We start from the raw sequence: 20,106 nt of genomic DNA on the forward strand, positions 1-20,106 counted from the left end.
AAATTTTTTGTAATTGTTGAGGAATATTCCTTTATTTCAGCCACTTATTTTTAATCAAACAAGTAAATAAACCTGGGCTTTTTGTTGTGTTTATACACCATCCCTTTTGCCTGTTAAATGGCATCTCACTGTATTGCTCGGTTATGCATTATGCATGCCTTTGCAAAGCCACAAGCTGTGATATATGCCACCTGTTCTTGTGGAGCAGAGAGCAAAATGAAAGCTCTTTTGGATCTGTGCCACAGTGGGACAGCCTCTCCCGGTGAGGTCATCACTCGCCGTTACGGAGGACACTGCAGCTGTGGGCTGAATGCAGTTATGAGTTGGTCTGCAAATGTGCAGTGCGTGTGGTGAGAAGGATTGCACAAGGAAGACATGCAGGACCAGAAAAAATGTAGTGAAATTGCTCTTAGCAGCATACATAATGCAAAATGACCCAGCAGAGGTCTATGTTGAGGTTTTCCAAATAAGGTCTGGTTCTGAAATATTTACAAGGACATTTTTCTGGACAGGTTCTGACTCTGGCTCTGTGTTTCATGATGAATTGAGTATGTGTATAGGACTATTCTTTCTGCCTGTTTCAATCAATCTATATCTGTAATGGTGATACAATTCATTCTGATGACAGGCAAATATAGCACAAGTTTGAGTTGGATTTTTCTTTTATGTAGGTAAAATGACAGGATAACAGTAACGACTTGGAAACTAGGACATAGAAATCCGTATATACTTTTTATTTAAGTTACATTATATGTAAGTATATGATGGGAAACTGTGGCTGAAAATGTAGTTCTGTGAAACATAAAGATAGCATACTGAACCTACAGTACACACATGCACTGACTGATCCGGAATGAAAGGGAGAATTACTAAATATCAAATGAGCGACCTTAATGTTGTGGCTGATTGGTGCATGTACACGCAGATGTCTTTTTTTCTGTCCTTAGTTTGACACTAACATTTTGTGCCTTCATGTTAGTTTGAGCAATTGAAAGACAACACTGACCCCTTCCTGTACAGTAAGGAGTGTCACAGTATCAGGTGGAGTTACGCTTTAAGGACAGACATATAAATTGAACAAATACAATGAAAATGCAAGAGATCAATATTAAGATCATTTAAAAAAATATTTGTTGATATAGTAAATGTAAACTGGACATGCCAACAAACAAACAATTTTCATCCTTTCTCAAAATGACACACATGAGCGTATGTGAGACGTGCATGGCTTTCATTAATTGGCCCTCCTTGTTCCTTTCCATATCATTTGGCGACAGCTGTCTGACTATGTTGGACCTATTAAGACAAACATTTTTCATACAGTACATGTTACGTGTGCAACATTATTTGACTTCATCTCCTACAAGTGATGGCATTCAGTTGCTTTTTTTCTGCTAATGCTCCTCATGCATTCAGATAAGTCCACATGCAATCACAGTTTCTGAAAAAAAAACCTGTTACGTTGCCATAAAAAACGCATATGAGCATGCCAACTGTGCAGGGGTTGTGTGAAACATAACAAATACTGATGCATAATCAGACAGGATGGTACATGCAGCTGCAGCTCAAGCACATTTAAACAGTTTTCTCTCAATATTTTATCTCAGACACTGAAAATGCTGTAGTTAATCAATCAAGATAAAATTGTGGAGGAGGAGCATTTTAGCTACGCTTCTAGATATTTAATAACTAACAAAATTTGTTAGATTAACCACTGCTTATGTCCTCCTTTGTTCATTAAAGTGACTTCAGCAGTCCAATGTGTTGTCACTAAAAATATCTTAAGAAAGCATCTGGAGGGTAATTCCCTCATAACACTGTCATGTTAAGTTGCCATCAATAGAAAGAGTTGCGTGTCTGAAAAGGAGCATTTTAAGTATTTATCTAAGCGCATCACAGGTCCGGACTGCAGCAGTCAAATCAACAGATGGATGCGCTCAGCAACAGTGGGTTGATCTGGGCTGTCGTCAGCTGCTCAGAGGAATCCAACAAATCAAGTTGATAAATATATGAATGAACGAATAAATAAATAATAGCACTGTCAAAACTGTCCTCCTCCGCGGTTTTACCTACGACAAGCTGCAGCACCGGGTCATTTTTCACTCAGTGTGTGAGCGCACAGAAACAACAGGAAGAACTGCTTAATAGCATTTGAGCTGCATGATTATACAATATGTCAGTGTCACTGTTATTTTAACACGATGAAACAAGCGAGTTAGCTTCATATGAATTTTTCTGTCATGAGAAAACCAACTATATACATCACTTAATGCATAGCCCAATCCTGCGGGAATGTGTGCACTGTGGCTCTGTCACTTTCAATTGGTGTCCAAATAACTGTACGCTGTTGCATTAACAGACTGAAGGAGCCATTAATATGATGTACTGTACATAGTACCTGTAAAGGGCTTTAGACCCCTGAAAATAACTTGAAGCTTAAAAAAAAAAAACTGCAGTTCACAACAAATCTTGAGAATCTTAAATTTGCATAAAACAAAGTTGATCTCACGGCAATTAGTGGTTTTGAATGTTTTTGCTCATCAATAATAATAATAATAATAATGCTATACAGGGAAAAATAAGGCATTCCTGCAATGTTTCAGTTCCTACATGCTCCCCATCTATGGGCTCTGCGACTCCTCCGGCTCCTCAGTTATGGTGCGGTATTGCTGTGGCTGATTCTCAGCCAGAGGCGAGTCTGTTTCGATAAACAGGGCAGGTCGACTTCTAATGGGTCGTTTAAACAGGAACCTTTGGGAAGTTACTAGGTCACCGTAGCCCCGGGAGTGGGAGAAGGCATAGCTTGACCGACGGGTGCTGACACGCCTGGGACGCGAACGACGTGGAGCCGGTGCTGGCAGCGCCTCATTTCGTGCCTTATATCTCACCTACAAAAGACCAAGAGGGACAAGACTTTTATGTAGTTTTTTTTTTTTTTTAATCTTCTAATCTTGCTGTTACAGTCCTTTGACTCTCATAGAACAAAGGAACACATGAAAAGAGGTGATTTATTTTAAGGTCTAATATGTTCCCTCACCTTGTCGTTGATAGTTGGACGAATCTGTATGAGAATAAAGCGTGAAGCCACCACAGGCAGAAGGCAGAGGAGGCACGTCAAGAACATGGTCAGCCACACGTTTGGCTGGTTTAATGAGTTTCTGTCTGTGCCTGAAATTAATTAATTTAAATTTAAAAAAAAGGTCAGTAGGCTATGGAGGATACAATACACACAACAAAGGAAAAAAAACTGGATGATGAGATCAATCTAGGTCTAGGATATAGCTTGTTGGAAACCATCTTATGTATTTTAAGTTGTACTGACATCTAGTGGGTAATGGTAAATTCAAGTGAATACTTCCTACCGACCACAGTGACGAGAGTAAAGAATCAGTGAGCTCAATCTGTTACCTCATCATGACAGTTTTACAGACTTCAGTCATATAGAAACATGAGGGAATGCACATGCTGTCATCAGACATGTGACTGTACTTTGGTCATGTCCTCTTTTTCCCTTTGAGTGGCAAAAAGATTGCTGGCTGAGTGGCAGCAGACTGTTTTGGCAGGAAAACAGAAAACACCTCTAAAATAGGGAAGAGCTGTTATGGAAGTGACACTGCCAATATAGAAGAAGAATTCAGAGTTCTCTTTTTACATCATTTTAGAGAGAGAGACACAAACAAATGAATTTCTGCCATTCAGAGAAATGCTTATTTCTGATGAAAATAACATTTTCGTCCAATATTATGTCAACCATAGAAAATATTTAGCATATCCTGTTTATAGTCCGTGCTATTGCAAAAATAAATTTGTATGGAAAGTGCCCTTGTTGTCATCAGATGGTGCAATATGGCAACAAATGGCATGTTTACACACATATATATATTATCATATATATATAAAAATATAAAACTGACCGTGTCCACTTTAAAAGACAAAGTTCAGAATAGGATAACCTTAAAGAATGTTAACCAGGAGTCGAGTTCTGCAGTCACTGGAATCAGTTTTCTCCGGCACAACCAGAACAACCTCTATGCACCCATAAAAAAGCTGAATCTACTCACCAATGTAAGGAAAAGTAGAGGTGAACATGACAAACATTCCATTGCTGTTCATTGTGCAGGTCATGGCAAAATAAACAGCCAGGCTGCCCCAAACAAAGAATTGGTTAATGGATGTCCAGTAATAGGTGTTGAGACATATCTGAAAGTTTGAGATGATGAGTTAGTTTTGCACATATTCAGTCTCCTTGTGTTTGGTGTTTAATAGGGTAAGTAGATTGAATGTGTTGCACAGAATTTTAGGTATAATATGTATTCTTTAATGCATTACATAAAATAGTATAAAATAACCAAACACAGCATCATTGCTTATTGGTCTGTAGCATGATAATGGTTAACATGGTGTAAGTAGTTTAGAATAACATCTGAGAATCCCTGGCTGGTTTAATGAATTGAAGTTCTCACCTGTATGCTCATCACAATAAGCACACAGTTTGCTTGCAGTAAAGCAAAGGAACTGTAGTCCGCAACTTCTTTGCCGTCATCTCTGACCGCGTTGTGCATGGCAGCCCATGGGATAAAGAAGAGGATAATGGAGGTGTAGCAGCTGTGCAACATGCAGCCCACAAAGGCTTTCTTATTAAAATACTTATTTAGCTGGCCTGGAGAGTAGAGCTGAGGATACTGGAAGCTCCAGCTGTCATTTACATCCTGCGTAAACAGAAGATTAGAGAGAGTGATGAAAAAAACCTTGAGGATAGAGAGATCAGGGTGTGAAATGAACAAAGACTAAAAATTGGATTTGACTTTTTCAACATTTTGAGGATGTTGTCTAACTTCGCCATAAGCACATACCTGGTCAAAGAGGCCCAAACCAAGGATGGGAAGAGCTGTGTACATCAGGTTGTAGAAAGTGATGCACCACTCGTCATACACAGCCTAACAAAAACAGAAATGTCATGAATACATAGCAAATGGATTTCTCTTGTAGAAACATGTTGATTTGCTGCTTTTATGTTTTTTCTTTTTCTTCCCTGTTTTGGATGGAAATGGGACATATTTGTAGGGTCTTCAACTGTGGGTGATGGGTGTGGGGGTGGATCCAGAAGCACAACATACATACATTTAAAAGTAAAGAAATACCAAAGCCAGGGGGTGTCTAACAGACCTTGTCAAAACACATGTCATCAGTCATGAAGGCGAATGTGACTGACGGGCAAAGAGTAGAAAAACAAAGGGACAGGAAGAGATAATACTTGACGGGAAAACACAAGGAACAAAAGGCTGCAGTTTGGCACACTGGCACAAGGACAAGCTGGCAATTGACTTGTGAAACAAAGATGGCATGAATGCATGCAGAGAGTGATGGCAAACTGAACAAGGGTGTGGGTTAATCGACAAACTCAAAGCAGGTAAAACACAAAAGGGTAGGAGAAAAAACAAAGGAAAGGAATATTTCAAAATGAAATAGGAAGAGTACGTAAAACTGACAGAGGTGAAAAATTGGAAAAAGGCTAAATCAAAACCAAAACCATGGCGTTGTTTAATTATTGCAGATCTATATGAAGCTTAATTATGGCTTTATGGTTTTCCTTCTAGACTCAAGATTAGGCTCTTTCTAAGCTGTGTTGGATATTTTGGGGGGGGGGGGTTTCATGTTGATTTTGTTAATATATGTAGAAAAAAAAAGAAAATTTTCATCATTGGGTACATACAGTGCAATTATGAATGTTACCACGGGACACATGATCAACGTGAAACCATGGAGTCATAACCCTACATTCACCATGAAATCTCAGTCTGCTGGCACCTTTAACATCCTGTGTCACATAAAAGTTTAGATGCAAATAGTCATGTGTGTCATTTACCTGCGCAGAGAAGCCGCAAAAGAAGGAATACCAGAAGTGAACAAAAGCGAAGGTGAAGTTCTTGTAAAAAAAGTATTGTAGAAACTTGCACATCCGTAGGTAGGACCAGCGGCCGTGCACCAGCAGAAGGCGCTGGAGGTAACGGAACTGTGCAAAGGAGAAGTCGCTGGAAAGAACTGCCTGCATCCCCTCCTGACCACTGATCCCGACTCCGATATGAGCAGCTGAGAGACAAACGAGAGACAGCAAAACAACATACTTACAATGACTGACAGTAATTATTTCCCAGCTGTTTAGCTCCACTGAAAATGCAGCTCTGCAGGTTAATGGCTGATCTGAATGAGCTAACCTTTGATCATGCTGACATCATTGGCTCCGTCCCCAATGGCGAGAGTGACAGCCTGCTTGTATTTCTTGACCAGCTGCACCACCTGGGCTTTCTGTAGAGGGGTGACCCTGCAGCAGATCACTGCCTGACACATGCACGCCGTCCTCAGCAGCTCCAGCTCCAAGTCCTTCTCCAGTGCATACGCCTGAAGGTCAAGGGGCAGATTACAGAGTTGCATTGAGATTTATACTCAAGTAAATCCATCACCTTGAAAGATTTTCACATGAAACTTTTTTCTCTCTGAAAAAAACAAAACAACAAAAAATTGTAAATTTCCAGAGGAAGAACTTATGAGGCGAATGAGGCAATGACAGAAGAATTTTTGTTAGTTCAGAAACAATGAGAAACAGTTAAGTGTCTGAAAAAAGCCATCTTACCAGGCTGTGTCCGTTTATTATCAGAGCATAGTCTCCCCCCACTTTCTCATCTTGCACAGTCTCTGTCTTCTCCAGCCAAAACAGACCCGCACGAGCCTTGACCACAGAGGGCTCCTCTGCTGCGTCTGGACACATTTTCCTCCTCGCCTTTCTACAAACACAAAAGATTAATAAATAAATAAATAAATAAATAAAATATAGAATAAGAAGTTATTGTTTAACAGGGAGCCATTCTTTCTGAAACACAAATATTCAAATGTTCCTTCTTGTAACTGCGCAACAGGAAACAACACTAAAGCTTATTTATTCAGACTGTAAAACATTCATTTTCGATTAATCACTTGCAAATTTATCGAAAGATTTTGTTGTTAAAAAAAAGTCGAAAAAATGATTAATTGTAATTTTGTAATTGTAATAGTGTCAGTCTTATCAAAGTTCTGGACCACTGAAGAACCAGGAGCAGATATTTGGGCTTTTTTGCCCTCATCAACGTTAAATCAAGAAGCTGTTGGTTCATGAAGCCAGACAGTACATATCTGACTGTACTGCCAACAATAACTGAGTAAGTGTGCTTTGGGGAAAACTATGACCCATGAAAGCTTATTTATTAGCAGAATCAGTAGTACTACATTCCTCACTGACTTACTGTAGCTCCTCTCTGACGCCTTCGGCTGTATTGGCTGACACGATGAAAACCTCCTTCATTTCATCTCTCAGCATGTTGCAGGAGTAGCCGATGTTTTCTGCCGTCTCTGTTTCAAGACGATTACAATGACAATAACTGTGGTATGAATAAACAGTCAACTCCATAAAGCTTCACTCTGAGGTCATTTAAAGTAAAATTTTACAGAATGGATACATTAGATGAGTCACAAGATGAGTCATCAACCTTGAAATGTTTGATTTAAATGTCAACACAGAGTAAAAGCAACCTTGTTTATCTCCGGTCAACACCCAGATTTTAATATCAGCTTTAGCCAGTTGCTCGATGGTATGTGGCACACCATCCTGCAACTTGTCCTCCACAGCTGTCGCTCCCAACAGCTGGAAAGAAGATGACAGGAGGATTTAAAGTGGCAGAATGCAAAACCAACCCTCACCTTTAAAACAATCCTGCCATTTTTAAAGCCATTTTGCAGGATAGTCTTCATAATTTTTTGCAATCAAATGGCCATATTATTATTTTTTTGCAACTAAACTTCCAATAAGCAGTTAACAAGGTTAACTGCGGCCTGTTTAGGTATGTATTTAAGCAAGCGAACTAACAATGAGGTCTTTCTCGATCTCTTCATAAAGTTGATCGAGTCTCTCCTCTCGCTCCTCCATGGCGGTGCTGGCCTCATGGTGGCGCTGTCTCCACTCCTCCAGGTAGTCCTCTTTCAAGTCCTTGTAGGCCAGAACCAGCGTACGGAGGCCGTCGCCTGCATACTCCTATTGTTGTTTGATCGTTATAAGCATTTAAAAACACAGATTTTTACAAAATAGTGGCATACAAAAAAAAATTTCAAGTGCTTCTCTCACGTTGAGGTGCCCGGTGGTAACTTCCATCAGTTTGTTACACGAGGGGTGTAATCTTTCATAGATGATGGTGTCTGCTCCTTTGCAGTATAGAGTCAACTTGCCCTCAGGGCTGCGCACTGAGAATCACAGCGAAAGTGACGAGGTTTGATATTTTCATGAACAAGATGAGGAAACCTCAGCATAAATCTGGTCATCTTCTGAATGTAAAAGATAGCTGCTTAGCTTCGGTGGACATGATGAATGCACGAACAAGTTTCTTTTACAGTTAACCATATGACATTCATGATTAAAAGCAGCATCAAAAACAAGAAAAAGAGCACATCTTAAGAAAAGGATCAAGTATAACCTCTGAGAAGAAGTTATGATGATTCAGAGGAAAATCAAAGGAGAATATTGAAAATGTAATATTGTGCCACTACTCTCTGTTACCTATTACTGACATCCTCTTCCGCTCATTGTTGAAGTCCAGAACGGCCACAAGGTCATACACAACTTTTCTGCCCATCTCCATGACTGTGATGGTCTCTGGTGTGCGAGAGCGGAACACAAAACCAAAGTTCCTGGCTGCGGTCACCAGTGCACCCTCATCAGGAGACTGAGCCTGATAGTTGAGCTGCCCTGCCCGGTGAAAACGAGGACAACAGAGGGGAGAACCACACAAAATACACAAGATATTACAAAAGTGCCAGAGTTGAGTTGAGTTCCACACTGTGACTTTATTAATTTCTGGAAAAGACTAATAGTCCGATTTTTCTTCTTTCATAAAGGTTTCTCTAAATGGTTGTAACACAGTGCATTAGGATTTTACACAATAATGTAAAAACTATGGAGTCCTAACGCTGAGCTGGGATGAAATTCTCCTGCCTAAAGCCATGCCATGTGGTGATAAAGATCATCATTGGCGGACCCTCACCCTCTTTCTTTTCCTCAGGCATGACGGTGTGGCACAAAGCCAGCAAGCGGAAGAAGGCCTGAGCCTCTGGGTTTCCTCCTCTCACCGTCTCCAACAGACTGGGATCGTGAAAGATGAACTTTGGATCTGCCAGCTGATTCCAGGAGAAGTCCACTCTCTCTGTTTTCTACAAACACATATTTTCAAATAAAAAAAAAAGACAAAATGACTTGGAGTACTTTAGAAGATATTTAGAAAAAAACTACAGTAATGTGCACTCTGACCTCTGTTATTTCCACTCTTTGTCCAGCAAAGTCATACAGCTCCCCTGAATAAAAGAGAAATACACTTCAGAATGAGTCATTCCACCGATATGTGTGAGCCCATTTGAACTCTATACTTTTCATAATGAAACAAAGCTGCTCACCGTAGCTCTTTCCGTTGATGGTGCACTTGTTGAAAGCCATGATGTTCTGCGTCAGGGTGCCTGTCTTATCACTGAAGATGTATTTAATTTGGCCGAGCTCCTCGCTGAGTGTGGTGGTCCTCGCCTGGGCAGGGGTGTCATTCTTAGGGTAATACATCTTCCTGTCCCAGTCTATGAAGAAGCTGTTCCCGAGACGGATCATCTCCACACTGACATTCAAGCACAAACACACAGAGTGCTCAGATTGTCACAACAACTGTTGCTGCTCTCTGACTTCATTATCTTTAATGTGCTGAAATGTACCTGACATAGAGAGAAATGGGCACCACCATGTTGAGGGCTATGACGTAGGACCAGAAAGAGAGGAAGGGTGAGAGAGTAGTGCTAACACCTGGTTCACGAGGAAGAAACGGTGTGAACACAGAGCCATCCCTCGACTCCCAGATTGCATTGCCGACGGCCAGAATGGAGCACATAGTCGCCAGAAGACCAAAGATCTAAAGATATAGAAATAAAAAAATGTCGCTGAGATTAATTACTTGAAAAGCATACATGCTTCTGAAAAAGTTTTTTTTTTTTTTTTAAGAAATTAAGCATTCTTACTCAAAGAAAAAAAAAATCTCAGCTTTTCTGACACAATGTTATTTGTCATTATGGTATTCCTATGTATAGTTTCTTTTTTCCAAACAAAAATTCAATTCTAATCAATGTCACCAATTTTTTGTATAGTTCTTAATGAATGTATAAGTGATGCATTTACAGGCCAACAGCTGAATGGGATATGATATGTGAGTATATGCGTACGGAAACTCACACATAACACCAGGATATTCGTCAGGTGATCAATACTGGTCCGTTTGAATGTTGTCTTTCCACTGTTCTGCATCAGTTTGGTGTCAGGACCTGAAAACATTCAATGACATTTTCAGACAACTGCCTATGGACATCAGAGGTGTGACCAGAATGCCATGTGTGGGTGGGCAGTTAGCTCCTCTGGGGGGGCAGAAAACAATACCTGAAAAAAAAAAAAAAATCGGTGGAAAACCACTACTACAACTTCAAGCATAATAATAATAATAATAATAATAATAATAATAATCGTAATAATTCAATTCGGTAATGAAAATATGGTCACACTTTTTGTAAAGAAATGTAGAACAGCCAACTCCAGCTTTTTATTACCTTCATTAAGTCTACATTTCAGATCATTATATACAACAAAAACATCCGAAAATGTGAAAACTGCCTTTTTTTTTCAGCAGCAAGGGGTTAAGGTTACGGAGGGGGGGAAACACGATAACAAAAAAATAAATAAAGCTATAAACTTTGCAGATATATGCTTTTTTTAAATCACCACCTGCATTTCTTCAATCAATACAAGACACAAACAGAGATAATAAATCGTGGCCTTTTTTCTGGACAGTTTTCTTTGGATGGACAGGGCATTTCTCAGGGGGGCAGTGCCCCCCCAGTCCCCCTGTAGCCACGCCCCTGATGGACATCGTACTCAGCGTTTGTAGACTGTATCATTTGTAGAGACTGTTGAAAAATGTGCTGCAGACAGGCATATTATTCTATTAATTATTCAAAATAGTCATTCATCCTCATAATGTTCTTTTGTAAATGCTGCCTCAAAATAAGGCGTGGAAATAGTAAGAGTTTAACTGGGTTTATTGTGTATTGCACGTGCGCCCTCTGCTGGGCCTATGCACTCTTACCTGGCAAGCCCCAATGTCACCTGCAACTTGTTCCGCGTGCGCCCCTTAATTGTTACCAGAGGCGGCCATACCGAAGGGACCTGTGGCTAGAAGTTACACAGTTGTTGAACTGGTAGGTGGGCAGTTTACCTCCAAAAATGACCAGTCCGAAGCACCACTCTGTGTTCCTGAGAGTGCATCCTCTGAGCAGCATTTTGTCGTTGTCCAGGCTGTGGAGTTGTCCGTTCACCGTCAGAGTGCCTTTGAACTTGTCGAGACGGTTGTTGGGAGGCTCACTTCGCACTTCACCTGAGAAACACAGGTCGGTGTCAACAATATTTGAAAAAAATTCACACTTGACAAGCACTGGGTGGAAATGATTTAAAGTTGTGTTCAATTTTGAAGGACCACCAAATGGAAATGGTGGTGAGTGCCAATGTAAAAATGATTGTTGGTCCAATCAGTGTTTTCCAAAGAATACACAGTGGACCATATGGTTGGAAAAAACTTAATTACGTTGTTCTCTAATTTATGTACTTTTAAATCAAAGAGTAGGAATTTATTTAAGTATTAGTTCTTATACTGTTAATACAACCCCAATCAGAAAAACAATGGTGCTTTCCATCTTTGGTCTAAAGCACAAGGTGTCTTTTTCTATATATTTTGAAAAAGACTGATTGATTGATTAGTCTGACTACAAATTTTCACTGCGATGGTCCATCTAAAATGTCTCCAAGCCCACAGAAGTTGATGCAGGCTCTGGATGAGGTTAGCACCCAGTAAAGTTTTATGTTGCATGTGAAAGTAACTCTGTTTTGTAGAACTTGACAAAGATTTCCTCCTGTATTTTCTTGCCCTTGTGTTTATATATATATCGGCTGTTGATGAGTGATTGTTCTTGAATACAGTTCTGTCTGAGGCGTTGAAGATCACAAGTGTTCAGCTTGCCTTTAACAAACTGAAATTCTGTCAGATTGCTTGAAAGGTTTGATATTCTGCATTGTTGATGGAGTACCAAGCAAATCCCTCCCAATCTGTCTTTATGAAATATTGTTTTCACACAGTGCAATGTAGGCTATGTATATTAACAAATTAAATTAATCTACAAGACATACAATGAAAGAACTTGGGTTCATATCGTCTGTAAAAATGCCTTTTTTTGCTTTATTTTTAACAGAATAAATGACAATCCTGAAATCGTTCAGGTCATCTCTGCATTTATATCATTATTGGGTTGCATAATAATTGCCCTTGATGTCTATGTTGATGCGTTTGCATTGTCATGTACATTAAATTCATTACAGTAATCCCAATATCATGACAATGAAATTTGACGGTGGAAAAACCAGATTGTCCAATCTAAAATCTGAGCGGTGTTTGTTAATTATTTGTTCGTCCTCTCACCGTTGAAGCTAGCGAGTGCTTCGATGTTGTCTCCTATGTCTCCAGTTACAGTAAGGGCCTGTTTCACTTTCAGATTGGTTTCACTGGGGGGGAGACCAAGAGGACATGTGAAGGATGTGACTGAAGGCAAATCCAAGACACTGTGATACGTAAGTTGTCAGCACAGGGCTGCACACCTACCCATCTAACTCAGTCGTTTCCACATAGACCAGATTGAGAGGCTCGCTGCTGGACAGCAGCAGAAGGTCTGCCTGACACACGATGGAATGAAATGTAGAAATTAAGGAGATACGAAGACAAACTTAAACTGAGTTATCATTTTCATGCTTTTTAAAAGTTTGAGTCCCTTTTTATTTAATCTTAACTGAAACAAGTCCACACTTACTGTGACACACTGATTGTTCTCCAGTTTGATTATGTCCCCAACCTGAACATTCATCCATTTTTCCTTTTTCAGTCTGTAGAGAAGAAGCATGAAATCACTTGGCAACATTTTACACAAAACCTGTGACAGCAGAATGTATTCACATATCAATTTTGTGATAAAAGTAACTTGCAAATCTTCTATGGGACATTTGTATTGTATTGTATTGTGTTCCAAAAAGGTTGGAAGGATGTATTGTTCTAAAACCTGTACATAACTTTAAGAATGAATGGTGCCTTTCTGGATATGCCAGTTTCAAGTTCCATAGGCACTAAGGTTCCTCTCCTCTTTAGTCTGTAGAACACTGTGTTTATAATTTTGATCAGTTTGCAGAAGTGCTCCTCAGCCCATGCAGTGATTCCCATGACAGAATCTTGACCATTTTTAACACAAAGATCATGGGCATACAGCAGTGATTTTCTCCAAATTGCTCCAAAATTTGTGGACGCAAATTTTGCAGAATGCTGGACCCCTCTGCCCTTCATTACTTCTGAGAGACTCTGCCTCTCTAAAGTGCTCCTTTTAAGCCCACTCATACCCAGTCATGTCCTGTTAGTCATTTGTACCCCTATTCAGCTTCTTGTTGCACCTGTCCCAACCACTTTGAGACTTGTTGCTGCCATCAAATTCAAGATGAGCTGATATTTTCCATGTAAAGCAAAATGTCTCACTTTCAATATTTGATGTTTTCCGTGTTCTATTGTGAATGAAACAATGGTTTATGAGATTAGCCAATCATTGCATTCTGTTATTTAGATTTTACTGTCCCACTGTTTTTAGGAGATTGGTGTTGGCTAACATTTCACACAAAACATGACCTTTTAGAAAGATGTATATATACATTTTTCAGATCTTTGATGGGATGTCTGCGCATTGAATGACTCACTGTCCATTGATGAGGACATCCACTGTGCGGTTATTCACTTGCTTGTCGCATTTGTGTCTGTTCTACGCAATGGACAGAAGAGGAAACATTGTTTGCTCACATGTTTGATTTTTAATTTCTTTCGTCCTGTAACAGTCTTGTTTAACATTTGAATAGTTATGTCATCTTACCATGTCATCTCTCGCATCTTTGACCGCTGTTATAGACAGCACCAAAAACAAAGGCACAGCTGTGGTGAACCAGGGGAGGGAGGATACTTGAGGGATTAGCTGTCAACACATAAACACACATGCACAGGAGATTAAATACTCTGCATCTGTAGGGCTATTTAACTTTCAGGAATCTGAACACTAAATAAACATTTTATACATAAAATTGGCAAAAAAAAGCTAAATTTATGCTAAAATGAGAGGTAGCATTTGTTTGAAAAAACATTTGAAACCATAAAGATTGTCGGGAAAATTTAAAAAATCCCAGAAATACATGGTATCTTTACATCTTGAATCAATATCTAGAGAAAAATGCCTACCTGAAGGAGTAGAAGGAAGAGGAAGTAAGCATTAGCGAGCCTCCTGAACTGTTCAAACAGGTTAAGGGGCAGGAAGGTGAAAATGTTGTATTTGGAGGTCTTGATGGCATTGTTCTGAAGAAGAGTGTCAGATGATATTTAACATTCATGTGCAGTCGACCATTGATTAGTATGACAAGATTAGTATGTTTGAATTACACAAAAAACAAACTCAATAGTTTAGAGTTATGATGGAAATGCAGCAGTGTGCACTTACAGCATAGCGGTAAGACAGGTTAAGAGGTCTGTCATTGGCTCGCAGGTATCTCTCCTCTGTAAAAGAAAAATTGTACAAGTTAGACAGCAAAAAAGAAAACATGATGTAGAAGCAGTTTTAAAAACAAAACCTTCACTAAACAAGTACATTTTGTGCGAGTTAGAGCTCACCTTGCTTTTTCTCCCCTCCACATAAGTTACTAAAATACGACGCAATTGATCCCATCTTTAGTTCAGTTTCTTCATTTTTCACACCTGTATGAAAGGCATGAGTTAACGAGGGAAACAGATTTTGTTTTAAGATGGTTAAATATGAAGTAAGTAACTGGAAAGGCGAAACTGTGGTAAAAGTGATGGGGAAGCAGGTAATTTGTTGAAGGTCAGGTTTGTCTGCAGTCGTAACTCGGTGTAAAAATGATAATATTCAAGAATTAGCTAGGAATAATTAGATTTCCTAATGTATAGAAGACACATGCTGAACTGTAGCTATAAATAATGAGAGAAAGGTAAGGGAAAGATTGTAAAGAGCAAAGATTTAACCATTCAATACCTGCATGCTACTAAAGTTTTGCTTTGTAATAGTTGTGTAACTGCCCACTGAGCAAAAATCGCCTATGGATGTTCAGAAATAATTGATATCACATCTGTTGGCCATTTTTTTTTTTTTTTTTAACATCCATTGATGGACAGAATTGGTCGAGAAATGAAAGACGACGTTCAGACAGGCTAACTCATAGACTTCCATTGACAATTTGTTTAGAAAAGGCGCTCTAACTGGTTAAAGTGTAGATGTCCACTGGCAGCCAGAATTTATTAGGAAGACAATCAAGCTCCTCATAAACTGAATGTTCAAGGATGACTAAGATTGGTTGATAAATTATCTTTGAAAAAAATCAACAAACATGCAAGATAAGGCACGTGCTCCGTGGTTATCAAGCTTGTGCCATGGCCTTAGAAATGGTGATAAGATATGTTTATCAAACTAGACTTTCCCACATCCCTTATTTTATATCCTTCATTTGATTTACATTTGTATTTTTTGTATATCCAAAGGCCATCCCCTGACTGATTTATTTTTTTCTTTTGTTGCTTTCTGTTTGTTCTGATCTCAGATGTTGACTTATTTTTGGCTACCTCTTTCTACTTCTCTGAAACTCTGTGCAGATGGTGAGAGGCTGAGGTAGCTTGTGGCTGTAAAAGATGGTTGTTGTGGTGTGAGGAGCAGTGATGGCTGGCATTAGGGGAGTGACTCTGGGACGCCAGTGGCTCCTGGAGGTGTCGTGGGCCCAACTAGACAAAACACTGATGAAAGGAGGTTCCCACCTGATGACCCCAATGATATGTTGGTCAGCACTGCTCACTGATCTATATAGAGAATTATTCACTGAGCACAAGTTTCTTGTGTTTACCTTGAATTGTCTCTTTATTCATTTTGTTTTGTTTGTGTCGGCTATAGACTCAAAGAATGATATCACAAATACAAGTCACAGAAGTGGCTGGGCTCAGCCTCAGAGATAGGGTGAAGAGCTCGAAGTGGGGCCACTTCTCCTCTGCATCAAAATGAGTCACTTGACGTGTGTTGGGCATCTGATTATGATGCCTCCCGTTTGCCTTCCTTTCGTGACCTTCCTTTTCTTCCCTTCTTGCCTGGGAATGCCTCAGTATCCCCCACGACCCCCAGGAAGTGCTTGAAAGTGTTGCATGGGAAAGGGATATCTGGGTTTATAATGTCATGTGGCATGACATGCATCTAACAGATGATTTATATGCTACATCCAGAGCAGACATCTTAAAAACTCTTATTTTGATTTCTCAGGGGACATCATCTGTAGGTCCCGAAGTCAAATCTGTTGAATATGATTTGGACTTCTCTTTTTGCTCAGTGGGTAATGGATATCATTTAACTCTGTAATTCCTCGACTTAATAAAACACTCCAAAAAAAGCACAATATGCATTATTTACATGACCACATTTTGCTGCATAAAAAAAGTAGAGATTAAGAAAGTTGTGCTGTACATGAACCGTTATCAGGTTCATTTGTCAGCTCTCGTTCATATGATGACAGATGCAAAAAAGGCTAGATTGTAGTTGAGGCCTTAGTTTGCACCTGCAGCCAAAGGGGTATTGCAAAGAACAAAATGCCGCTTATCAGACGTAATGTTTACGAAATCACCCAGACTTATCTGGACTATAAAGTAGTAAAAATATCTAACCCCTCCTTTCTCAACCCTTTGTACCAGAATAATATCTTTGCAGATAATCTATAACCACAAAGATTGAGCTAACGATATAGCTTGCCCATTAATCAATAATTGGTCAAAAGCATTCTGTACAATGTAAAACTACAACATATCCATGGAAAAACATTATTTGTTCTTACATTTCCTGCATTTAGCTGCTACATTTATGAAAAGTGGACCAACTGAACGGGAAATGTAAATGAGACATAATTTTTACTCCTGTTTCACTGCTTCCCCATCTGTCTCCTGTTCAAGAAAACCAAGCAAAGCTTAGTCAGAAAGAAGCCAAAGACCCTCTTTGTCATGTTTCACTTAGTATGATTGAGCTAGTTTAGGACATTGTTCCACCAAAAATACCAGAAATAGAACATTTTTTTAGTGTCTTAAAGCAAATAAGAATCCTCCACATACCTCAAACAAAAGCGAGAATTCCTTTAAGTTCTGTACACAGAGTTACAGGGTTAGATAAGATAGAGAGGAGATATTACAGCTTTCCACCCTCCTTTTGTTTGCATCTCAGATGAGGTAAATCCAGGCCCTCATCAGTACACATTACTGATGGCCAGGCTCCAGTCACAAGCGGAGAAAAGGAGTCTGGTAAATATTGTAGGGGGTGACAGAAGCACCTTCAGACAAGATACAGATTGAACTGGGATCTCCCTGCACCGACTGCTCAGGGATTGAACAAACAAAGTGGTGATCTTTGGACCTGGATGGTAAGTCCATGCACTTGTGTGGATGGGCAGTAAAACAACAATAAATGAGACGAGTTTTAGCCAATAGTAGTCAACATTAGTGTTGTGATCTGTCTGGTCAGGTGTTCAACTCGCACTGTGATACGCGTGCGTGTTTATACCGAAGAGTTCAGCTCACATTCTGTCTTTTTCTTTGGTCCAGCAGAAGCAAATTATTTATTGATTGGGTTTAAAATATTGTCATATTGACTAATAATATTGACATAACAACCTATCTGCAGGCGCTCTCAGAAATTGAATTTAATACCTAAGATTGGAAACAAAAGAATGCTGTGTATACAGGGGACCTCAACGAGAACACTTTGATAAATTATTCTAAGTGTCCGTGTGTGTTTTGTATAAGCTCTTTGGTTGCATGGCAGACTGGTATGACTATGGTATGACAAAGCAGCAGTGTTTGACACGGGTTTGTACTTTGTAGCACTCAAAGCCAACATTTTATTTAGTTTCCCCCAACTTATTGATTACCTTTGTCATATTCACGCCCTAGTTGGAGCTCTGAGGTCATCAAACTAGATCATTCTAGATGTTCCCAGATCCAGTCTCAGAAATAAAGGTAACTGAGCCTTTTCGGTTGCCGCCCCCATGTTGTGGAACAGCCTTCCATACACCCCAGGACATTATTATTTTCAAATCTCTGCTCAAAACCATCTCTTCTCTTTGGCTTTCATTCGTGTTGAGCCCAGACATCTTGGATTGGCCATGCATTGATTGTATTTTCGTTGTAATTTGTTACAATTTTTAGTGCTGTAAAGCACTTTGGTCAACAGTTGTTGTTTTCAAATATGCTATAAAATTAAAGTTGATGATGAAAGCTGGCTTAATTTCCCGTGAACCAACTCATTAGGTTTTAGGTATGTACAACTACGTGGTTAGAAAAACATGCTAGTTTGCCTTAATATAGATTCTCTCATAAAAGCCCCCATGTTTAGTTTTTGTTTTTTGTTCAGTTCACATTTTCAATTGGAGACATATTCACAAAAAATCATATTGATTTAAACATTAAATGTTTGCATCACGTTTTTTGTTACCAGACTGTGTATCATTTTATATTCTGACTATGTGTAACATTTGTGTTGAAGTGCAGGTGTTTGTATCTTTTTTTTTAAAGTTTGGATTATGTTTTAGAAACAGAAATCCTTACAGCTGTTTAAGCACAAATGAAGAATTAAAATCTATCACAATAAACTAGACAGGTTATTTGATCAGAAAGGAATTTAAACATGTTGATGCGCTAATAATGTAGAATTTAACTTTGTTGGTTAACGTTAGCATAGGATTACTACAAACTTCCTGACCCAACAGGAATGATGGAGTGATGTCATGACTGTTGTGAAACAGCTCCACCCAGTGGAAATCTGTGGTAACGACCAGAAACTTCCTGAAGACTCTGGAACTCCTCCAGTTAGAGTATAAAGCTGGGACAGTCCCACTGCTGAGACAGAAAGCAACACAGAAGAGAACAGACACCTGAACAGAGTTTGATCTCACAACAAGAGGACTCAGCACTAAACACCCTGAAGATGCTGTGCTCTCGTGGACTCCAGTCTGACCTCGGTCCAATCATGGACTTCTACTGGCCTGTACGCAGTCTGTGGTCAGAGGTCAGACCTCTGATCTGCCAGCAGGATCTCCTGCAGAGAAACCTACAGGAGTTGTGCAGCAGGCTGGAGCTGATGGACACATTTCAACGACAGATCCCAGAGGAGACGGAGCCTTTCCACAGCAGCGTGGCCCTGCAAGCAGTCTCCTACCAGCTGGACAAAGAGGGAGAAAACTTTGGCCTGACCCTGAACACTCAAGGCTTTTCCCCAGAGGAGCTGTCTGTCAGGCAGGTGGGCAGGAAGCTGAGAGTCAGTGGGAAGACAGAGAAGAAGCAGGAGGACGGGAAAGGCTCCTACTCTTACAGACTCCAGGAGTTCAGACAGGAGTTTGATCTGCCCGAAGGGCTGAACCCTGAAGCCGTCACCTGCTACCTGTCTCCAGACGGAAAGCTCCACATCCAGGCAGCCAAAGCTCCATGTGTGGAAGAGGCTGAGAGAGAGCTGACTATCAAGAGGAGCTCGGAGGAGGAAACACAGCAGAGTGTGTGTTCACAGGCAGAAGACAGCAGACCAGAGACGTACAGCAGAGCATAGAACAACCTGAAGACTGATGGACATGCCAAAGAGAAAATATATTTATATGGCATATTTTCTATATTTATATTTATAACTGACCCTGACTAATAAAGTACTTTTAAATGAACATGTCTGAGGGTTTTTTTTTTCTTTTTCTTCTTTCATCCTTTGATTTCTGAAAAATCAGTGAACAGATGAAAGAGAACATAAAAGGAGGTGAAAGACATTTCAGATTCTTCAGTTTAAATAAATAAATCACTTCTGGAAAAACTTTTCAAAATATTTCACCAAATGTGAAAAATGTTTTAAGGTGAGCAATAAAAA

The 20,106-nt window shown here is 39.7% G+C and overlaps 2 protein-coding genes across 3 annotated transcripts; one reads left to right on the forward strand and one right to left on the reverse strand.

The window, feature by feature from the left end:
* Positions 1–2,621: 2,621 nt before the first annotated feature.
* Positions 2,622–15,346, reverse strand: LOC142372359 (phospholipid-transporting ATPase ID-like). 2 transcript variants are annotated; one of them, XM_075455229.1, is made up of 27 exons: positions 15,319–15,346; positions 14,668–14,723; positions 14,412–14,525; positions 14,053–14,151; positions 13,883–13,944; positions 12,958–13,030; positions 12,753–12,823; positions 12,573–12,655; positions 11,319–11,477; positions 10,286–10,374; positions 9,775–9,968; positions 9,472–9,680; positions 9,329–9,372; positions 9,066–9,231; positions 8,582–8,770; positions 8,153–8,268; positions 7,898–8,062; positions 7,564–7,675; positions 7,278–7,383; positions 6,632–6,782; positions 6,216–6,399; positions 5,867–6,090; positions 4,854–4,937; positions 4,464–4,709; positions 4,062–4,200; positions 3,038–3,168; positions 2,622–2,888 (listed from the first exon to the last, which is right to left on the reverse strand). In XM_075455229.1, the coding sequence occupies exons 1-27, from the start codon at positions 15,344–15,346 to the stop codon at positions 2,622–2,624; spliced, it is 3,561 nt and encodes a 1,186-aa protein (XP_075311344.1). The 2 variants fall into 2 exon arrangements, with proteins under 2 accessions (XP_075311344.1, XP_075311343.1); XM_075455228.1 differs by lacking the exon at positions 15,319–15,346 and adding an exon at positions 14,838–14,892.
* A 3,761-nt stretch (positions 15,347–19,107) lies between these two features.
* LOC142372699 (heat shock protein 30-like) lies at positions 19,108–19,881 on the forward strand. Its single transcript, XM_075455650.1, has one exon. It carries the CDS (start codon positions 19,186–19,188, stop codon positions 19,798–19,800), a length of 615 nt encoding a protein of 204 aa, XP_075311765.1. The 5' UTR covers positions 19,108–19,185; the 3' UTR covers positions 19,801–19,881.
* Positions 19,882–20,106: the final 225 nt, after the last annotated feature.

The sequence above is a fragment of the Odontesthes bonariensis genome, chromosome 22 (genome assembly GCF_027942865.1).
Source record: "Odontesthes bonariensis isolate fOdoBon6 chromosome 22, fOdoBon6.hap1, whole genome shotgun sequence".
NCBI classification, from domain to species: domain Eukaryota; kingdom Metazoa; phylum Chordata; class Actinopteri; order Atheriniformes; family Atherinopsidae; genus Odontesthes; species Odontesthes bonariensis.